A 22,306-nucleotide genomic window follows, 5' to 3' on the forward strand; every position below is an offset into this window, starting at 1 on the left:
CACATTTGCCTCTCTACAATCTCTCAGCGTTCATCTTGCTTTGAACACTCTAGCCTCTGAAGATGATGCATTTTACACATTCCTTCCCATCCAAACGTGTTGCCAGCTTCTTAACTCCCACCTTGCATGATGAATAGACACAAATATTTCTTTATCTGTATGCCTTGCTAGCAATTCCTCATCTTTATTGAAATAAAAGATCAACGTATAAAGAATCCATGGATTACATCATTTTGGTAAGAGGCTGAATATAAAAAATAATAATGAGACTATGTTTCTGCTAATTAAATGCAGGTAGAAGAAAAAGGGAAACTCCTATTGTATCAAATATTTTCCATACTTAAGTCTGCCTTTCAGGCAGATGATAAGTATTTAGATTGCTGTACTTGGTGTCAGATGTTGGCACTGCCACTCCTGCCTATAGTTAGGAAATCTACATATTATGCTGAATAAGATGACTGGATTCTGGTACAGTTCAGATTCTACCACCTCATTCTACATAAAGTTTGTATACACTACCTTGCCAAACAATTGAAAAGGAGCTCCCTTTACCTCTTTACCCTGAACTGGCAAAACACGTGAGGTTTATAGAATGAAGGTGGAAAAACTGAAACACATTGTATCCCCCTCACCTGCCTCAACTTCTACAATTCTACAAGTAAAGTAATGAAATGCTCAATTTTTTTTTATTGATCTCCTAATAAAATGTGTAAAATCTGCAGAAATTATAACTAAAAACAACAACATGATGTGGTAAGACTCAAAGGGAAAAATCTGTCCCTCTTCTGAAATCTGTGGCTGCATTCAACAATGCAAATTCAGTTGCAAATACATGCTTGATGAAAGCAATAATGTGGTGAGTATCTTGTTAAACCTTGAAAAGACAGGTTAGGGGAAGAAATGAAGTAGACTATACAGACAAGTCACAGAATTTACACTTTTGTTACACAAACAAGAATAAACCTTTTTATTTTTACAAAGAGTAGCAGGAACAGTAATCAATTAGGAACCTTTGGGTTGAAGGGCAGAATACAAATTCAATAAGTAATTATCAAATCTTGAAGGTGTTATGTTAACCAATCACCTCATTAAATAGCAACACAATGGATTTATATTGTAATAAAGCTGTCATCTGCTATGTGTTCTAGAATGAGGAAATTCACGGCCAGCAACACATTCGTCTTAACATGGATCACTGTTTTCAGCCATATGAGTTTGGTAAAGGGAGATGTAAGAAAACTTCTGATTAAGCTTCACCCAGAAGGAAGCACAATCCTGGTGCACCACTCATAACTATTGGCTATGTGCAGGGATCAATATCAAATGATCAAAAATCCTGCAGCTATACATATATAATGCTTTTTTGCATTTAATTTTGGAAGAAAAATGCCCAAAAGATCAGTAATTGGGAAGGGGGGAATACTTTCAACAATTTCAGACCCTGAGGAGATAAAATTATTTCAAGCAAGGATATAAATATTTAAAACCAAAAGTGCAATAAGAATGACATCAAGCATTTTATAACTTTGACACCCAGATATAAAGGGTAACACTAATCTATGGAGCTTATATGAGCCACTTGTACTCACAGAAACACACAAGTCACATGTGAAAAGTAGACTTGCTACAGGTAATTAAAATTAGTGGCAAAAGTTTTCTTCTTTGAACCAAAGAGTTTCAACATTAAAACTAAAGTATTAGAGGGGTTGGATAGAGAGAGAATAGATTTAAAATGGGAAACAAAATTTTTGATGAAAGATCAGGATTCTAAATGGCCTCAGCAAACAGATGAACAAATTAAAAACAAAAATAATTGGAAAAGCACCCCACCCCCATACACACAAGAGACAAAAGTTGAGAGCACATCAAAGGAAGTGGAAGAAAAGTGTTACCCATAAGTAGCCGCCGTTTCACCCGCTTGTCCACATCAGCTACTGACGTGGCATTGAACTCAGAACTCTCAATTGCAGCCTCATCCTTCTCTAAAACACAAGTAAGGGACAAACATGGAGCAGTTGGTTAATGAAAAGCCCAATTTTCCACTGCTGAAGAAAGTTTCTTGGCCTGGTGTAACCAAAGCCTAGAAGCATGAAAGCACTAAAACCCCATTTAGAGAGTTAACTCCATTTGAAATCCCAGAAATAAATAAAAGTATGCTGGAGGGAAGGAGGGACTGGAGGAGTTGGACAGAAGAAAATGACGATGAAAACAAAAGTAATTAGCCAGCAAACACACATTAAGCTGGTCTCACACTAGTAATAACACAAACACAAAAGAGAAGGTGCCCCAGACTGGTGTTAATTAAGAAATTAAAATGATAAGGTTTCAAGTTCAACACATTCTTAAAAAAAAAAAAGACAATCTAAGTGTTGCAGGCAAAGAGATGCCAGCTGTTCAACACAGCTGGCAACAAAAGTAAGGAACACAGAACAGAGCTAAAAGAATCCGGTGATGGATGGGCATGGATACATGAAAGCTTTGTGCATGTTGACACAGTGTATAAAAACAAAACAAAAATGCATGCAGATTTCAAATACTTGAAATATTAAACAAAACAAACACAAATAAAAAACCAATTAAGTTGGGCAGTGCTGGTTGCCTGCTTGTCTATGGGACACAACTAGCTAAACATTCAACGCTAGAAAAAAGATGTTGCAAGAATAGACTAGTAATTTTAAAAGCATGCTTTAAAGCAGGGGTGGAGTTAGCACAGGACATCTTGCAGGAAGTTTCTGATGTCCGATATATGAAAAGCTCTATCCAGCATTACAAGAAGTTAAATTGTGCAATATTTAGAAATACACCAAAACGATCCATTTGCAAGGAGGAAGAAGAGATTATGAGGTGAATAAAAGGTCTCATACAAGGAAAAAAAGCAATACAGAAAGCAGTGGCTAAGTGATTAAAATAATTTACATGGGATGGAGAGTTGCGTTTAAAAAGAAAAATATAACACACAAGTGGGGACTTTTCACATGCAGCAGACATAAAAAAGAGGATAAGTCAGGAAAACAAAGACAAAATGGGTTAAATAAAAGGGAACGTGTACGCCATTGCAGACTTTTGCAGACTTGCAGTGATGTCCAAGTTACAGGCACCACTGAAGTCAGCAAATTGTAGGTAGAGAGAAGGATGTGGAGAAGGAATCAGAGGAAGTGGAGGCAGCTGGCAGGTTTTATCTGTGGTAACACTAAATGGTTGGGTAACGAGACATTGTTCTAAGTAGAAACCAAGTTCTAGATGGGATCAGGCTGCAATAGAGGCTTTGGTTTGAAGTTTTTTTTTCTTTTTTTTCTTTTAATATTTTTTCAATAATTAATGAACATCAGGTATCAGACAAGACAGGCAATCAGGAACCATCACCAGAAAGCAGGAATAAAAACAGAAACAAAACAAAACTTTAAAAATATCTAATAAAAAAGGCAACTTAGGAAGAGGAGGAGAGGGGAACCAACAAAAGCAGCAATATGCGACTCACATCACAGGAACAGAAAAGTCATATTATATAATATTATATTATATAAAAAAACTTTGCAAAAGTGGAGGGGGAGAGTTCAGGTACAGTTTCCAACAGTTAATAGTTTTTCTACATGCCAGACCAAGTAAGCGTCACCCTGAAATTAGAGAACAATGAAATTTAAGCATAATCTACCCTTTATCACTTCTCTCAATAAAAACTGGACCAAGATCTGCAATCTTATAACAACTCCACTCAGCCCGCTGTGGTATGACTAAAGTGGATAGAATTATGAAAATAAGACACGGGTTTCAAAAACAAAAGTAAACGGACCCAAGAATAAGCTGCATACAGAGCTATAGTGTAACAGTTATAACAGCTATAGTGTAACCATGATTAGGTTTGCATTTAATAAAAGGCATAAGGAGCTCAGTCTTAAAGCCAAATTTGTTAATTTCATCCATAGAGCACCAGCTGGTTGCACTGAGCATACACTTGAATTGAATTGAAACTTTATTTTCACTTAGCAATGGGGACTGGCTGAATGGTTTCTATTCTAGGATCAAGATCTCAGAGTGTCCCTAATCAAATCATGTTGAAAAGACATTTAATTTCCTCAGTTCAACAAACTTCAATGCATATATAAGCTTGATGAAATTATACAGTTATTCACAGATATCAATATATGTCAGTTTCAACACAGATGTATACATACCTTCAATTAAGAAATAAGATGTTTAGTTTTAAAGAAGAAAGTAACCACTGTTGAGTAAGCTATATAGTGTTGGCTTGCAATACAAATTTTGTTGGAACTATTCATCTGAATTTTATTCACTTTGTACAATTATATGTGGGTCAATGAAAATCTAACCTTTCACTTCTTTAATGTTTTGGTATCAGATTTTACTAGCAATTACTATTAACTCTCTAGCTTTCACAACTGTAACATTATATACGTGAAAATTAAGTAAAATTTCTTTTACATGTTATCTGTCAGAAATGTTGAAATGCCAAATGAAATACTGCCACACCTAATTCTAACTTATGATCAAAATTCATCCAAAGAAAAGTAAAATTCCATGGATTATAGGCACACAACATTAAGTTTACTTTGAATAGGAGTTATTTAAATTCATGCTTAATGCTCCCATTGAACTGCACTTACAGAGCTTATCCTTTGTTGGATCACACTCTTTGACAATACTTCAGATCGTTATATTTCTCTGCTTTAAAACAAAGAAGAGAAAAATACAACCAACCAAAAAACCCCAAAATCCAAGTACCGTGAGGTGTGATCGTGCCAAAACTGTAAGTCCCATCGATTTCAGTTAGAAAATCATCTTGTCTCCACTGAAATCAAAGAGACTGGAAAGTGTGTAACTTTGACTGAATTATGTTCCATGAATTTTAAAGTGTTTTTTGATTTTGGTATAAAATCTGGAGTAAATTTTAAAAGAATATCTTATTAAACTGAACCAATTGCAATTCACCCTGACAAATACACCATGTTTAAAAAATGTAAAAGGAACAAGAGGCATGTGAAGTCTCTGCCTGTAACCACAATCAACTCTAGAGAAGAGACCACCTCAAAAGAAAGCATCCTGCTTTGTATGATGGTGCAAAATTGTCCGACCACTACTTGTCAGAAAAAAATCCTTCTATATAATTCTAGTTCTTCTTGCACCCCATTCATAATCTGTCATATGTTTGGTCCTAATCAAATCACTTCTCTTTGAAGTTTAAATTCCATCTCTCACATTGCCCAGATGTCCTGGCTGTATTCATTAATGCTCAGTTTCCCACAATGGAGTTGAATACAGTCAGCAGTTGCTGCATTAATTTTACCATGAATACATTACAAACTGCCTCAAACAATTGCTTGCTCAATATACATAGAACATATTTTACAAAATAATTTAATTTATAAAGATGTTTTCCTCAGGTTTTTTCCAGTGAGCAGATAAGCTTCACAAGATTGCAAAAAGTCTCATTTCAAACATGGAGCAATCCACATGGGTTGCTGCTAATCAAGCAACCTGGTGGGTACCACTCCACCAGAGCCATGTGGGGAGCCATCCACACAAACAGGTTAATATGATGGATTCTGGCCACATGGTTGATATAAGAAAAGGTACCCACATAGGCCACTGAATGGATTTTAAATATATTTTAAACATAAAAGTACATTTTATTTTGGTTATCATTTTCTCCCAGTGAAACCATTACTAAAAGCTTCTCACACAATGAGAATAATTTACACTCCTAAATAAATGTAATAATATGTAATACAGGCAAAATGGAATACTATGGATAATAGAATATTCCAGATATATACTTCTGGTTAATTTTACCTATGCATAAACAGGCAGTGTAAGAGATCTGATCTGTGTTTCCCAACATCCAGTAATATATAAAATATAACTGAAAGTATACAAGTGTGGTTTGGTGTACACACACACACACACACACACACACACACACACAGAGAGAGAGAGAGAGAGAGAGAGAGAGAGAGAGAAACAGTGACAAATCCTTAACCAACAAACATATTATAGCTTTTAATGCTGGCTTCTATGACCTTTAGAAATCCAAACTTATTAAATAATATCAAGAGTTGACTGTACACTCTTTTAAACAGTATTTCAGTTCCACACACACACATTTGTACTATTTAGAGAGCGGTACTTACCAATGCATGTTCGGCCATCTGAGTGTAGGGCATACTTCTGATGACAACCACACACAGGACCAGTATCTGTGTCATCACAGGTATGTTGGCAGCCTCCATTTCCATAGTTACAGGTTACTAGTTATTCCCACAAAAATATGTGTATATACATGTGTATAAAACAACAATGAAATCAATTAGTTTTATGGGGTTCTAGGCACATAAAAGTTCATTTTTTTAAAAAAAGCAACACATATGAAAACGTAGCTATATTAATAACCTATATTGCTGTTTCCAAAATCTCATACCCTTGCTAAACAACAATATTCCAAGCAGCTGATAGCCCTGTGCAAATGGTCAAAGTGTGTAGCCTGTACATGTGGTGGTAAGTGGGTCAGGATTGAGACCACTAGTTTATTCCTTGCCATGCTGGACCTCCACATGTCCAAGGTTCAGCCTCCATAGTTTTTTATATGAATACACCCCCATTCATATGGGTTCCAAACAAATGATCCATGCCCATTATACAGGATACAGTTAGCAGGTCTGGAGTGAATGCATATCGGCCCCCTGCATAAAGGACCTTGAATGCACAGAGGTTGTGCACAGTGTGGGAACAGAACTATTGGACCCCACCACTCCACATATAGCTACACACTTTGACCATCTGCACTGGGCTATTGCCTCACCGATGCCATAGTAAGAGACTGTAGGATTGTTTTTCATTCCTTCATTTATATGCATGGTGTTCATCATGACTATAGCATGAAGAAATATATTTCCCTGTCCTGGGGAAGGCATTGTTCTTTTCCAACAGTGATTCAATCCGTAACCCCAGAAATCAGTGCTCCAGTCCACAGTAGAAAAATATGCCACATTTGATTTCCCCCCATTAGTTCTTCAGGTTCAATAAATGAGGCAGTGTTTTAACTTTATTTTTTTTCTTCTCATACCCCTTCTTTTTAATGTTTTGATGCTCCTACCTTTGGCTATTAAGCAACTTCACAATTTGTGTATATAGAGCTTTTCCTGCAACACCAAACTTATCCGTCTGCAAGGAGAGTCCCTGCTGGTAGTCCAGAATGCAAGGGCTGTGGCATGAGCCACGATGTCTTAATGCACTAGACATTTTTGACCACTGTGGTACACATAAGCAACAGAGAATGGTGAAGCAGAGTTTTGAGATGTAAGCTGGTTCAAATCTCACCTTGTCATAAACTCATTAGGTATCTTTAGGCTATTCTCTAAGCCTCAACCCACATCTGTGACACGGGAAAAATAATACAGCTTGAAAGGAATTTTGTGAGGTTTACTTAGATAATGTGAATGTAGCAAACTGAGCACTTAGGGAAACTGCACTATATATGAAGTACTTGTGACACCTAGAATAGCGTAGAAAAATTTGAGCTAGCTTCCTACCACAACCTGGATTGTAATACATACGTGGATGAGTGTCTGAAAATGTATATTTCTCCATTTATCGTTATTTTTATGTAAACTACTCAATGCTGACTATCACATTTAGGTGAATGTCACCAGTGCATCTCTGCATCTTTGGACATTGACAATATTGTTCTAGGATTGTCAGGCATCATATGAATGTGCATTCACTGAATTTTGAACACTGTACTGTAGCATATACATATGAAATCACATGTGCACATACATAGGTATGCTGTGTTCCAAAAAGCACCATGAGACAATCAGAAAAGCATAATCAGTTTAGACACCCAGAAATCAGGAAATACTGTTTGCCACTGCAAACTCACTTCTGCTGTAAAATATACCTTCTTCTTCAGAGAGCACAAAATTAATATTTGTCCTGTTTGCATCTTGCCCTCCTTCCACGGAACTCAAGGCAATGGAAATGGGGTTATTCTAGGGATGGGTGGAATTCCCACCCACCCACCCTCGATCTGATAATAATCTGGAGTAGTGGAATGTAAATGTTTTAGATGGTTTTTAATTATTTTAAAATGGTCTTAACTGTTTTAAAATATGTGTTAGTTTCAATTGGATTGTTTTAACATTTTGATGTTTGCTGCCCTGGGCTCATTTGAAAGCAAGGGCAGGATAGAAATTTTACAGTTAAATAACTAAATAGAATCCTGGACATCTGAGACATTTGTCTAGACAAGATTTGGTCTGCATCAGACCCTAGAACCTAGTACCAGTCCTGCTTACGGCATTTATGAGATAAATGTGGGCCTCCACTGCCCCTTTTTGCACTTCTTGTTAGCTGTAAGGGGCTAACTAGGACAGCTCCCTTTTTGAAGAGGGCAACAGCAGGGACCCAAACCCTGGGCGTTGTCATCTATGTATAGTGTGTCCAGGGATGTTGGGAAACATGGGGACTTTGTCAGGAACAGGAGGCCTCTTAGGGTCCAATCCTGACCCCATTTTTGACTAGATGCTGGATGGGCTAAGATAATCGAAAACGGAAAGCCAATATGGAGAAGGGGGCAGACTCCCCAAATCCTGCTTTTAAAATCAAGGTTTGACAGTGTTTGCTGCCATCTCCATTATCCATTACCCTATTTTATATACACAACAGCCTTGTGAAGTAGCTTAGGCTGAGACACTATGATTTATCCAAAGGCTAAGTGAGAACTTGAGAGTCAGGCATTTTTGAATAATATCCACTATACCACACTGGGCCTCTTATCTGTGTTTCTATCATAACAAAGTCAGAGGACAGGGAAACACACAGAGGCTGCTTAAAAATCAAACTATGTAGCACTTGCTACTTGGCAATCACTTGTTGTGTCCAACTACATGGTTAAGTCCAACAATACCATAACTTTGCAAGATTTCCATAGCTGCAGAGGGTTGGTAATACTGGGCCACTGTGGTATGTTGGATTTGGCTGTGGGAAATAAAGGTTCAAATCCTTGTCCAGTTATGGCCTTTGGGCAGTCCCCACCACTTCTCAACCTTTCTGCCAGGGCACACAAATTAGAAGGCATCCTCGTGCACTTGTATTGGTCTGTTAGCTCTGCTCCTATACCCACACCAATACAGAATGATCAAATCCCACCTTGGACAGCGCTTTGTAGCTGCAGGTCCTTATGTAGTGGAAGATTTTTAATTTTTTTTTAAAAAGGTGCTTGATTCACTTTGCAATGTATGTCCAATCCATTGCTTCAATGATACCTTCTGCAGGATAAGACCTGATTATAAAGGCTACAGTGTGTGCGCACCAAGGAAAAGCAAAGTCAAGGTCACTATAACAGCCTTAGTAATTAATGGCACTTCCTCACTTCAGGGTTTTGGCCGAGTAGCAGTAACAACTTTCTTTCAATGTAATTTTCTTGCATATTTTATACATATAGCCACTGTCCAGACCAGATCTGATTCATATTCACATACAAACAAAGATACTTTCCAGCTTCTTGGATTCAGTATGACAGAAACCTTAAAATTCATCTTTCTGAACTCTAAATAAGAATAGTTTCTGTAACGATCTGTATGAATTCAAACCATATTTAGGAATTGGAGCAAGCTGTTATTATGCTATGAAGTGGCTTATTACCCAAACACCTATTCAGAGCTTGGAAAAGTTACTTTTTTGAACTACGACTCTCATCAGCCCAATCCAGTGACCATGCTGGCTGGGGCTGATGGGAGTTGTAGTTCAAAAAAGTAACTTTTCCAAGCTCTGCACCTATTTTTGCCATTGGTATAAGACTACTGAAGGAGTGGTAGCAATTTGTTCTCTAGTATATTGTTAACTCTTAAAAGCAAGGTAAATGCAACCTTTTTGCATTTTATAATCATGGTTCTTCCCAGTGTGGGTTAGCTGTGTGGGTTAACTGTGTATTAACGCTATAGTGCTATGCAAATATATGCCTATATGGATTTTGCTTTCATTTTGTGGTATAACTTGCTGGTTTACATTGTGTCATAACATGTGGCACTTCAGTACTTTGGAAGCTGTAGGGCAATTTAAAATACCATGGCTGACTAAGTTTAATTATGGGTTATATAAAGCTATGTGTACAGCAAAGTTAAATTTTTGTCCATTTTACAAATTCTGTCCCGTAGCTTCAATACTGTGCAATGTTAGGGTATACCTACACAATACACTTAAACTGATTAAATACATTGTTTATTCCCAAGGAATGCTGCGTATTGCAGTTCTGTGAAGGTGCTAGGAATCCCTAACACAAAATGGTCAATACCCTCATCAAACTACAGTTCCTAAGACTCATGACAGTTAACAGAAGTAAAATACGGAACAACCACTTAATTCACTTGTCATTTAGATATGCCCAAACTACCTGGGATGAAGAGCCCAATTTGATCAGTATTACAAAAATATTAGATGAGGATTTCTTTTTTTATTTATATTAGTTGTTACAGGGTACTTTTCACTAACAGGCCTTCAAGGTGGCTTACACACTAAATTAAGCCAATCCAACTAACAAGGGCTAAAAAGTAAATCACAATTTAAACTAAAAAGTGCAGGTCACAACAACCACCACAGATAAAACAAACAGAAAATCAGTTAGAAAAATCATTTTGGGGTAAAATGATTACGTGAGGATTTCTGAGATGCATTATTGCAACTTAAGCTTTCGTTACAATACAATCAAGTGTTTTGTATTTGTCAATCACAGACAAGTATTTGTCACCAATATTTATCCAGGTGGATTCCTGTCAGTTTCCCACTAGAGATGATTGTACGTTGAACTACATTGAAAATCAAGAGAATTATGTACATTCTATACTGGAAGATAACAGTGTAGATGCATAATAATAATAGAACAGCATACTGGTTCTAAAGAGACTGCAACATTTTCTTCAACCAAGAATGGCCCAAAATGCATTTTGTGTAGTCTTTGGGACACTAAGCCTAGAGAAATGTACATCACTGTTTTGCAAATACTTTACTTAGCAGTGTTTCCTTTTAAATTTCTTCATTATTTCAAAGCCTCCAAAATAAAATCTGGCAGTTTTCCATTAATTGCATGGTCCCCTCCCTCTACTAGATTGTGCTATTGTGTTCGCAAATATGGTCTTTTCTATTCAGTATTCTGAAATTCAAGTGCTATACAGGCATTATGAAAAGCAAATTGTGTTGGATATGTGGGGTTGTGTGCATTGGCTATGCAACTCCTCTGCTGCTCTTTCCACATTCAGTGGCAAGGTCTGAGGGGTGTTTGTAAACGTATTTGCTTGAACATGTTTATAAGCCTTCCTGCAGCTGGGTAGCCTTCATAGTTAAGGTTCCAATTGTGTGAAGGCTTATAAGCAAGTTCAAGTGGGCATGCTTACAAATCCCCTTCAGATTTTGCTGCTGAACATGGCAAGGGCAGGGGTGGAGGAGGGTGGTGAACTCTGCCCTGTGCTTGAATATGGCTTAATTCAAAAGGTCAATAAAACTTTCTATCATTATAATCACACAAAAATTGTAATCACAAAAATCATGTCCACCACCTGAAGGCCTCGTAGGGTTTTGCACAGGCCTCTGGATGCTGATGTTGCTGACTGCAAAGCCTGCAAGATGGGGATTAAAAATGTCTCACTACACCTGTGGATTTATTTTGGCCAGTACTGTGGTTAAGGTTCAGTCCACTATATATGTTTGTGAGTTCCTTACTGGATATAACAAATACGATTCCCATTATGCCACCCAAACCTGAATATAATATGCGTACATGAGGGAATTCAGAGCCTTTGCAAAGGCTTTGACCTGCACTGTGGAGACTGGAGAACCTACTGGCCCAGGTGACTAAAAAGGTAGCAAAGCGGGTGAACGAGGGCAAGATAAAACAATGTTTGAGATAAATCTCTTATGGGGTCTGTATAACTGTTGCACCAAAATTCTATGGGGAGAGAGGGGTTATTTTACAAACTGATGCATAGAATTACTTTAACATGGTCCACACATTCCTACTTTATTCTTTATTGAAAGCAACCTGCAAATGATAATTTAAAGCCACTTCCTCCAATATTTATCAGTTCTATTCAACATCAAACCTAAGACTGATTTGCAGATTTAAGAAATGGATACAAATTTCTCCAACCATCTAATCAGAAATATGCAGTCTGTGGTCTTACAGCATGCCTGTCAGTTAAACGTACTGAATAATTTAATACGTACAGTGTCTGATTACAGGGGGGGAAATACTTAACCAAAAACCACAGATCAATGAAATGAAATTGATTTCTTGAGTTTTAGAAAATAACAGCAATGTGGAATATAAGACATGTTGGGCAATTAAGATTTAGTCTGCATCTACCTACATTTGCAGTCCTTCTGGTTTTTGGCAAGTTCAAAGCCAGGCCTACATTCACAGGCAACCCCACCTTTGGGTGTCTCTCGGCAGATATGTGCACACCCATGATCTTTGTTCATACAGTTCATACCCTCTGGAGAAAGAGAAAGAAAGAAAGAAAATGCAAACATTCTGAAAACAATCCAATTAACAATACAGTCTAAGCAGTCATAAAGGTCTCTTGTCAGCTTTTGGATCACAAAAAAGACTCTGTTCCACTTTAATTATTTGAAGTGTTTCATGTCTGTGGTCCCCATTTCTCCAAGTGTGAAGCTCCAGAGGCAGTTGCAACAGGGTCCATTCCTTTGTGAGGAGAGAACTCTGGGAAGCTTTTGTTTTGTGATATGATATCAGTTTATTTATAAATACACATGTTGAACTTGGGAGATCAAGCAAGCTTCCAGATAGATGGCCAAATGATTCATATTCATCATGTAGTCTGTCCTGGAGTGCAAGCTTTTTGTTTCTTACAAATTGACTCTCTCTCTCTCTCTCTCTCTCTCTCTCTCTCTCTCTCTGTGTGTGTGTGTGTGTGTATAGGGTAGGATAGGGGGTTTTAACTGATTGCACCTCACTGGGATCTCAATTTACATTACGGCCCCTGTGCTGGCAGTTTATGAAAGAAAAAGCTTGCACTAAGGGGCAAAGTATGTGATTAAAACACACGTAGTTTGTCTCACAAACTGCTAGTCTAGAATACAGCATCAGTTGTCAAAAAGCAAACAATATCCACATGGATACTCCCCTGCCTTACAGTTCCTCCAACCAAACAGCCGCAAAACTCAGGCTTCCGTCTTCTTTGTTGGCCACACCAAAGTTTGCAAATGCTTTTCCTCTCCCCAACTCAGGCTCACCTACCACCAATCATTTATGCCCATTGAATCAACATCTATCCTTCATTTATTATTTTAATAATTTCTACCACACCTTTCCACCCACAAATGTGATTTACAAAAAAAATCACAAAACTATAATGTCTAAAAACAATTAAATAATTATCTTAAAAACAATTCATAACCATTAAAACTTAAAAAGCCAACCAAGAAAAAAATATAACATGCAGAATTCAAAGGCATTCCCAAAGTCTCACTGAAACATTCATGCCCACTTCCGAAATATCCAGAGCTAGCTCTGGAAGTACCCTGACAACTATTGACCAATCACAAACAATGCAGTTAAACAAAATATATAATATAGTTGTATTTATTACAAGGATTTACACCAGGTGTGGGGAACATATTGCTGCCGAGCTGGCCATGCTTGCTGGGGCAGATGGGAGTTGTAGTTCAGCAACATCTGGAGGGCCACATCTGATTTACACCCTGCCTCTCTAATGCATATGTATGACTCCAGGTGGCTTACAATAATTAAAATCACAATGGTAAAATACAGCAGCAATAAAAATATAACAGAGACAGTGATGGCAGATGAAAAAAAATCTTCAATAATATTTCTTCAGCCTGACAAATTAAAAGCCTGCTGAAATAAAAACATCTTCATGAACCAGAAGAAGGCAATCAGAGGGGAGGGCATCCAAACTTCATGGGGCAAACACTTCCAAATATTACCAAGGCCACTGAAAATGCCTTTTCCCTTGTTTCAACCAATTGCATTTCCACCATGGATGAGACACAAAAACAGGCTTTCCCACTTGATCTTAATGTGTAGGATGGCTAAAATAGAAAGAGGCAGTCCTTCACATATCCTGGACCCAAGTCACTTAGGGCTCAAAGTTAATCTTCAACACTTTGAATTGTGCCCAGAAGCAGACTGGTTGCAAGTACAAGTATTGCAGCTTGTAGGGTAAGTGCAGAATTATCCCACAAGCAAGCTTTCATTAACATCCTTGCTTCTGCATTCTAGACCAAAGGAAGATTCTGAAGACTTTTCAAAAGCAACCCGATGTAGATCACATTGCAATAACCCAATCTAGATGCATCTATGGGATCAACAGATAGCCTTAGGCATAGAAATAGGAACTGGTAGGTAGAGGCACTTCAGGCTACAAGTGCAAGCTGGCCATTGAGGTGCCAAGCCAAATCCAGGAATACCTCCCCGCTCCGTGCCAAGCCTGAAAATCTGTTTCTTCATCTAAAATAGGTTGAATCCTTTCCTATCCCAGATTCCTTCTCCCTTCTGACCGGGGCAACTCTGTCTTGTCTGGATTAAATTTCAGTTTATTAGTCCACATCCAGCCCATTGGCATACTAGGAACCAACTCAAGATATCAACAGCTTCCTTGGTATGAGATGAAAGTCATCTCTTCACACACCATAACAGCATTCACATTATTGTATTAAATTTATTGCTATGCTAATTTACCATAGCATAGTGATTGGGTCACATCATTGTGACTGGATTCACAGAGTGTTGTTGTTCTGCATAGAAATGGGCTGTACCCAGTATTATTTATTGCATCTTATTGGCCCAACTACATACAATATGTTGTTCATACCAATGTGTGGGTGATATCCAACTGTCAAACTCAGAGAAAACCCATTGAAATCAATGGACAAGTTACGTCAGCCCATTGATTTCGGCAGGTCTACTTTATGACTAACATTGGCTATCGCCTAGGGATGGAATGATCTGTTAATTTTGATCCTCTCTGCTTCTCATTTTTCTAATCTCAAATTCAATTCTCCATATTCCTGTAGCTGTTCGCAATTTTTTTAAAAAATCCTCATGAAAATGTGATTTTCTCCTAATAAATACAATTTTGCATGCAGTTTTGACTAATGTACACATTTTTGTAAGCAATTTAGCCTAATATTATGCATTTTTGTACGTTATTTTCACCAATGTTATCATTTTGTGCACACTCTCCCCTAATACATGCTTTTTTGTAAACATTGCTTCGTTGGAGAAAAGCATTGCAAAATTCAGATAAGTGTAAATTTTCAAGGATGGCTGTGTTTCGGTTGTCATTGTTTCAGAAAGTGTTTCTGTGGTGGCCCCTGAGTTGTGGAACAGCCTCCCCGAAGAGGTACGCCTGGCGCCTACACTTCCATCTTTTCGGCACCAGGTAAAGACCTTTTTATGCTCCCAGGCATTTTAATCTTCTTAACTTTTTTAATCTTTTAATCTGTATTTTAATTTTTGTAGTATTTATTTTGTTTTTGCTGTGCTTTTCGTTGTTTGTTTGTATATGTTTTTGTATTTTTATTATGATATATTGTATTTTATTTTGTTTGTTCACCGCCCTGAGAGCTATTTCGCTAAGGGCGGTATATAAATTGAAATAATAAATAAATAAATAAAAGTGTGGATTGGATAGATTCAGCTTTAAATGCAGACTGAATTGAATTTCTTGCCCATTCCTACTATTCCCCCATATATATATATATACTTACTAGATTAAGATACCACCTTATGTATTTGACAAAGAGGTCTAAAGTGTTACTCTTTAAGGTGCAATACAGCTCTTTTATTACTTTTAGAGCAAGTATTAGTGATCTACACTCAGGCTGCGCTCACACAATTATTTCTAAGGAACCATGGAAGTAACTTTCCCCTTAATAATCCCATTGCACTGACTCTATTAATAGCTGAGCAAATGTAATAGCCTGTTAATTCCTATCCTAATTTATTCTTCTAACTGTTCTCCTTAATCCCATATAAATGAAATGAGTGGTGAAATTGACTGTACCAGCTCACAACCAACATCAGTGCTCTTCAATCTCTCTCCCAATGGACATAACACAATAACAAAACATTATTGAACAGCAGGGCACTGCTGAGAGGCGCATTCTTGCTTTTCCCCCTTCTTATTAAAGAATCTTATGTGGATAAGTGCCTGGACTGTCCTATACTAAAAAAACAAAGAAAAAGGCAAGTAAATCTTTAAACACAGTTTGAAATCTTCTCTGGGCATGGGGGTTGAGACTCATATTATTTGTCAAAGATGTGATCAGATAGATCCACATAATAATCACACCAAAATAAATATATACACATTTATTGCAGAAATTCTGGTTGTGCTGGTGAGAGCTAGTTTCAGCTTTTCCAAAGTATTGCTTGAAATATGCAAAATCACCAGAACCAGACACCACTGTGGTACAAAAAAGACAAACACATGTTCTATAAACAAAGTTGTATGATACCACCTCAGACTTTTATCCATATAGATCCATATCACTCATTATCTTACATACCATACATGTCAATGTTCTCCTGTCCCTAGCTGTGCTATGCATTCCCAGAAGACTAGATTCATGTGAAGCACAAATGCTGAGAGCTGTTTACAGAATAACTGGAGAAATCTAGGCCTCGAGGTTTCACTTTGTCAGGAAATGAATCAGAGGAACAAATCTTATTACTGTATGTTGTCAATGAGATCAGAGAAATGAAATTTGTACGTGAGAATGTCAGATACCAAGAAAAAAGTGTTTTTAGACACTGAATTGCTGCTCAGCAGTTTGGTGAAATGAAAATTCTTCCCCCCAAATTGCTTAAATTGTCTAAATATTTGTCTTTTCCTGATCCTGTTCATTTCTGTTGTTTTTCTTTATCTGCTGCTTCTTTCTTTCCTGGGTTAGTCACATGGATGGTATCATTTAATCAGGGACCACGGGGGGGGGTAATGTCATAATGCTACATAGCCAATCAGATTTGATTACATGCTATTTAGGAACATAGGAAATTGCTTTATACCAAGCAGGTCAGCTTTTAACAGTTGCTGCCATACACTGAACCTGGGACCTTTTACATGCAAACCATGTGTTCTACCACTGAGTTATAACATCCATGTAGTACAGAAATAGGGGAAAGCTCATTCTTTGGCAAACAGGTTCATACCTATAGTATTCTAGCCCTATAGAATACCTGCTCAACAAAATATGGAGGGGGAATATAAGCCCCCCTCCGGTCTGCAATGTTTTGAATTCTTCTGGTAATGTTGTGCAGGCTTTGCATTTCTGCCCTTGTGGTATGCTGCCGCATAACTCTTTGTTTTGATCTTGCAGAGCAGTTTTAGCACCTCTACTCTTGTTGGTTTTTGCAGGGGTGCGTATGTGCGCATGTGCACGTGTATGCGTGTGTGTACTAGCTTCCAGAATTGATGAGATCATAGGTCAAGTGAAAGATCACAAGTTCACAAGTCAAGTGAAAACTGAATGAATAAGAGAGGGAACCCTCTGGATGTTGAAAATGTTTTTCACTTCACTGCTCCAATACTAAAAGGGACAATAACAGAAAGGTTTTAGATCTTTCCTCTGCCTCCTTAAATAGAGTTTGAAAAGTATGTCTTTATAAAAGAGATAGGGCAATTAATCGGATTTGCTGTATGCACATACCAGGCACAATCTAGCAAGAAGTGCATGTCTCATTGATTTAAGTTGGACTTGCATAGAAGACCTTCCAGCTGAATTGCATCTACTGCCATTTTGTCCCATGTAATAGATACAGGGCCTGTTCTAAAGGGCAGCCAGGTGGGACACTGGCCTGTGGGGCCCCTGCGCTCCCCTTCCGCAATCTGCAGCAGGAGGAGCTTCAGAGCCGCCCACCATTCCCCCGTTTCACCTACCTTTCTCTCTGCTGTTTTTTGCAGCTGCGTGCACTGCGCACACAGGTTTGCCATCAATCAAGATGGCGGCCGAGGTTTTCCTAAAGGGCTGAAGCCTCTGCCACCATCTTGGTTGATGGCAGCAATGTGAGCATGTAGCACGCATGCGTGCCATCAACCAAGATGGTGGCAGAGGCTTCAGCCCCTAGGGAAACCTCGGCCGCCATCTTGATTGATGGCAAACCTGTGCGTGCAGCAAAAACAGCAGAGAGAAAGGTAAGTAGAGCGGGGGAATGGCAGGAGGCTTGGGATCTCCTGCCCTGCGATCTGTGGTACCAATCCTGCCGCGAATCACAGAAGGGAAATGCCGGGGCCCAGGGCAGGCTGGTGCCCAAGGGCCCTGGCATGCCTAGAGCCAGCCCTGAATAGATACATTTTATATGAAGAGATGAAAAGTGGGTGTCTGAAAAGTAAAGCGATAACTCAGCCAAGCATGGCAAACATGAAGTTCTGGGCTGCTCCTGACAAGGCATCCATGACATGAATGTTAGCAAGCTTTATAGTCAGAGTACTGTCCATCCAACTTAGCAGTGCCTACAACTGACTGGAAGTGGCTTTCCAGGGTTACAGTCTTTCCCAGCACTATCTTGAGATGCCTTCTGCATGTAAATCATGTGGAACTGCCTACTAGTGCTGACGTTTCAAAAGATTAACACCAAGCCCAAGACATATGAACCAATCCAGACCCTGAAATCATCATCAGAGGCCCTTCTTCATGTGCCCCCTCCATGGGAGGTTCAGAGGGTAGCAACGCAAGAAAGAGCCTTTTCAGTGGTGCCCCCCCAGATGTGCAATTTTCTCTCCAGGAAGGCATGCCAGGAACCATCTTTATCCACTTTCACGTGCCAGGCAAAGATATTTCTGTACTGATAGGCGGCACTGGTATACAAGTTTTTTATTTGCATTGATTGTACTTTAATTTGGTTTTAACTGTCAGAGGTGTTTTTAGGTTTTATGGATTCTGTTGTTTGAACTGGTTATTTAAACCGCTTAGGGTCACTTGGTGAGAAAAGCAACCCATAAATATAACAACAACAGTATCTCCATCACCTCAGACTGTGGTTATCATCGTTATTTATTAGATTTCTTACCTGCCCTTCACCATGAGGTCCCAGGGTGGGTTACAATATTAAAACCAGTTAAAATAGATTACAGTAGGCTGGATGGTGCAAACAGAATCCTCAGTCCTGACTGCCCAACATTTTTCATTTCTTTTTTCATTTTATTAAATTTATATACCGCCCATAGCCGAAGCTCCCTGGGCGGTTCACAACAATCAGCATAAAATACAATAAAACACATATTTAAAACAGTTTTTTTAAAAGCTTAAAATTTAAATTTAAAACATAAACATTTTTACACATACTAAAATGCCTGGGAAAAGAGGAAAGTTTTAACCTGCCGCCGAAAAGATAATAATGTCGGTGCCAGGCGTACCTCGTCAGGAAGACTATTCGATAATTCGGGGGCCACCACTGAGAAGGCCCTCTTTCTTGTCGCCACCCTCCGAGCCTCCCTCTGAGTAGGCACCCGGAGGAGGGTCTTCGATGCTGAGCATAGCATACGGGTAGGTTCATATCGGGAGAGGCATTCCATCAGGTATTGTGGTCCCGTGCCGTATAAGGCTTTATAGGTTAAAACCAGCACCTTGAACCGGGCCCAGAAACATATAGGCAGCCAATGCAAGTGGGCCAGAATCAGTGTTATATGTTCGGACCGCCTGGTCCCCGTTATCAATCTGGCCGCTGCATTTTGCATGAGCTGCAGTTTCCGAACCGTCTTCAAAGGCAGTCCCACGTAGAGCGCATTGCAGTAATCTAGTTTAGAGGTTACCAGAGCATGGACAACTGAAGCGAGGTCATCCCTATCCAGATAGGGGCAAAGTTGGGCCACCAAACGAAGTTGGTAAAAGGCACTCTGTGCCACCGAGGCTACTTGATCCTCAAGTGACAGTGAAGGTTCTAAAAGAACTCCCAAACTGCGAACCTGCTCCTTCAGGAGGAGTGTAACCCCGTCCAGAACAGGTTGAACATCCACCATCCGGTCGGGAGAACCTCCCACTAACAGCATCTCGGTCTTGTCTGGATTAAGCCTTAGTTTATTAGCTCTCATCCAGTCCATTGTCGCAGCCAGGCAACGGTTCAGTACATTGACAGCCTCACCTGAAAAAGATGAAAAGGAGAAGTAGAGCTGCGTGTCAACAGCATACTGATGGCAACGCACTCCAAAACTCCTGATGACCGCACCCAGGGCCTTCATATAGATGTTAAAAAGCATGGGGGATAAAACTGACCCCTGTGGAACCCCATACTGGAGTACCCAGGGTGTCCAGCAGTGCTCCCCAAGCACTACCTTCTGGAGACGACCCGCCAAGTAGGAGCAGAACCACTGCCAAGCAGTGCCACCAACTCCCAAATCAGCGAGTCTCCCCAGAAGGATACCATGGTCGATGGTATCAAAAGCCGCTGAGAGATCAAGGAGAATCAACAGAGTCACACTCCCCGTCTTTCTCCCGACAAAGGTCATCATACAGGGCGACCAAGGCTGTCTCCGTACCAAAACCAGGCCTGAAACCCGATTGAAATGGATCTAGATAATCGGTTTCATCCAAGAGTGTCTGGAGCTGGCTGGCAACCACTCATTCGAGGACCTTGCCCAGGAATGGGACATTTTCTACCGGCCTGTAATTGTTAAGATTTTCTGGCTCAAATGACGGTTTCTTCAGAAGTGGTCTTACCACCGCCTCTTTCAGGCAGCTAGGGACCACTCCCTCTCGCAATGAGGCATTTATCACTTCCCTGGCCCAGCCGGCTGTTCCATGCCTGCTAGTTTTTATTAGCCAAGAGGGGCAAGGGTCCAACTTAGAAGTGGTTGCACGCACCAATCCAAGTACCTTGTCAACGTCCTCAAGCTGTACCAACTGAAGCTCATCCAAAGAATCAGGACAAGGCCGTGCTCTGGATACCTCATTCGATTCAACTGCTGTAACATTGGAGTCTAAGTCCCGACAGATGCAAAAGATTTTATCCTGGAAGTGCCTAGCAAATTCATTACAGCGGGCCTCAGATGATACCACCGAGTCCCTAGGGCCAGAAGACAATAGCCCACGGACAACTTTAAAGAGCTCCGCTGGACAGCAAATAGATGCTTTAATAGTGGCAGCAAAATATTGCTTTTTTGCTGCCCTTATTGCCTCTGAGTATAACTTAGTATAGGCACTTACCAGTGCATGATTGCATCCGTCAGGTGTTCGCCTCCATCTGCACTCCAGCCATCTCCTAGACTGTTTTGTCGCTCTCAGCTCCGGAGTATACCATGGAGCTGTATGAGCTCTACATCGAAGGGGGCGCGCAGGAGCGATCATGTCAACTGCCCGGGCCATTTCTGCATTCCACAGTTCAACCAGGGTTTCGACAGGAGCGCCAGCCCTATCAGCCGGAAAACTCCCCAGAGCCCTTTGAAAATCATCAGAAGTCATAAGTCTCTGGGGGCGGACCATCTTAATAGATCCCCCACCCTTACAGAGGGAAAGAGCCGCTGTAAGTCTAAACCTCAACAAGCGATGATCTGTCCATGACAGAGGGACTGATGTAAAACTCCCTACCATCAGATCATCATCTCCATGTCCAGTTGCGAAAACCAGATCTAGAGTATGGCCTGCTACGTGTGTTGGGCCAGTAACATATTGGGACAGCCCCATGGTTGTCATGGAAACCATGAAATCCTCAGCCGCTCCAGATACGGCGGCCTCAGCATGGATGTTGACATCCCCCAGCATCATCAGTCTGGGGGATCTCAGCAGTACATCCGAAACTACCTCTGTCAGCTCAGTTAGGGAGTCCGTTGGGCAGTGGGGTGGGCGGTACACCACGAGAATCCCCAATCTGTCCCACTGACCCAACACAAGATGCAAACATTCCAGACCAGTAGTCACATGGACAGGGTACTTGGAGAGGGGGATGGAATTCCTATAGACCACAGCAACCCCCCCTCCCCGACCTTCAGATCTACCCTTATGCTGAACCGAGTATTCTGGTGGGCACAGCTGGGAGAGGCCAACTCCTCCCTGCTCGCCCACCCAGGTCTCAGTTATACATGCCAGATCGGCAGCCTCATCCACAATTAAATCATGGATGAGGGAGATTTTATTATGTACCGATCTGGCATTTAAAAGCAGCATCAGGAGATCTGAGGGCTGGCTGATAGGGCAACCAGCGAACCTGTGGTTGTGGGGAAGACTGGAACGAGACACAGCCGTTAGTTGTCTGGGCCGAGTTCCCCTCACCTGGCAAGTCTTCCGCACAATGCCATACCTCCCTCTACCCGTCACTACACCA

The 22,306-nt window shown here is 40.0% G+C and overlaps 1 protein-coding gene across 7 annotated transcripts in view; it reads right to left on the reverse strand.

Annotated features, from left to right (window-relative positions):
* The window catches only part of SCUBE1 (signal peptide, CUB domain and EGF like domain containing 1), a 298,746-nt gene that overhangs the window by 114,449 nt on the left and 161,991 nt on the right, over positions 1–22,306 (reverse strand). For 4 of the 7 annotated variants that reach the window (XM_061582352.1, XM_061582350.1, XM_061582348.1 and 1 more), the window contains 3 exons: positions 12,375–12,500; positions 6,147–6,263; positions 1,893–1,982 (listed from right to left, as the gene is read on the reverse strand). In XM_061582352.1, coding sequence (XP_061438336.1) covers positions 1,893–1,982; positions 6,147–6,263; positions 12,375–12,500 — 333 coding nt within the window. The remainder of the gene's footprint in view (positions 1–1,892; positions 1,983–6,146; positions 6,264–12,374; positions 12,501–22,306) is intronic. The other 3 variants (XM_061582353.1, XM_061582351.1, XM_061582354.1) reach the window with 2 other exon arrangements.

The sequence above is a fragment of the Rhineura floridana genome, chromosome 8, assembly GCF_030035675.1.
Source record: "Rhineura floridana isolate rRhiFlo1 chromosome 8, rRhiFlo1.hap2, whole genome shotgun sequence".
NCBI classification, from domain to species: domain Eukaryota; kingdom Metazoa; phylum Chordata; class Lepidosauria; order Squamata; family Rhineuridae; genus Rhineura; species Rhineura floridana.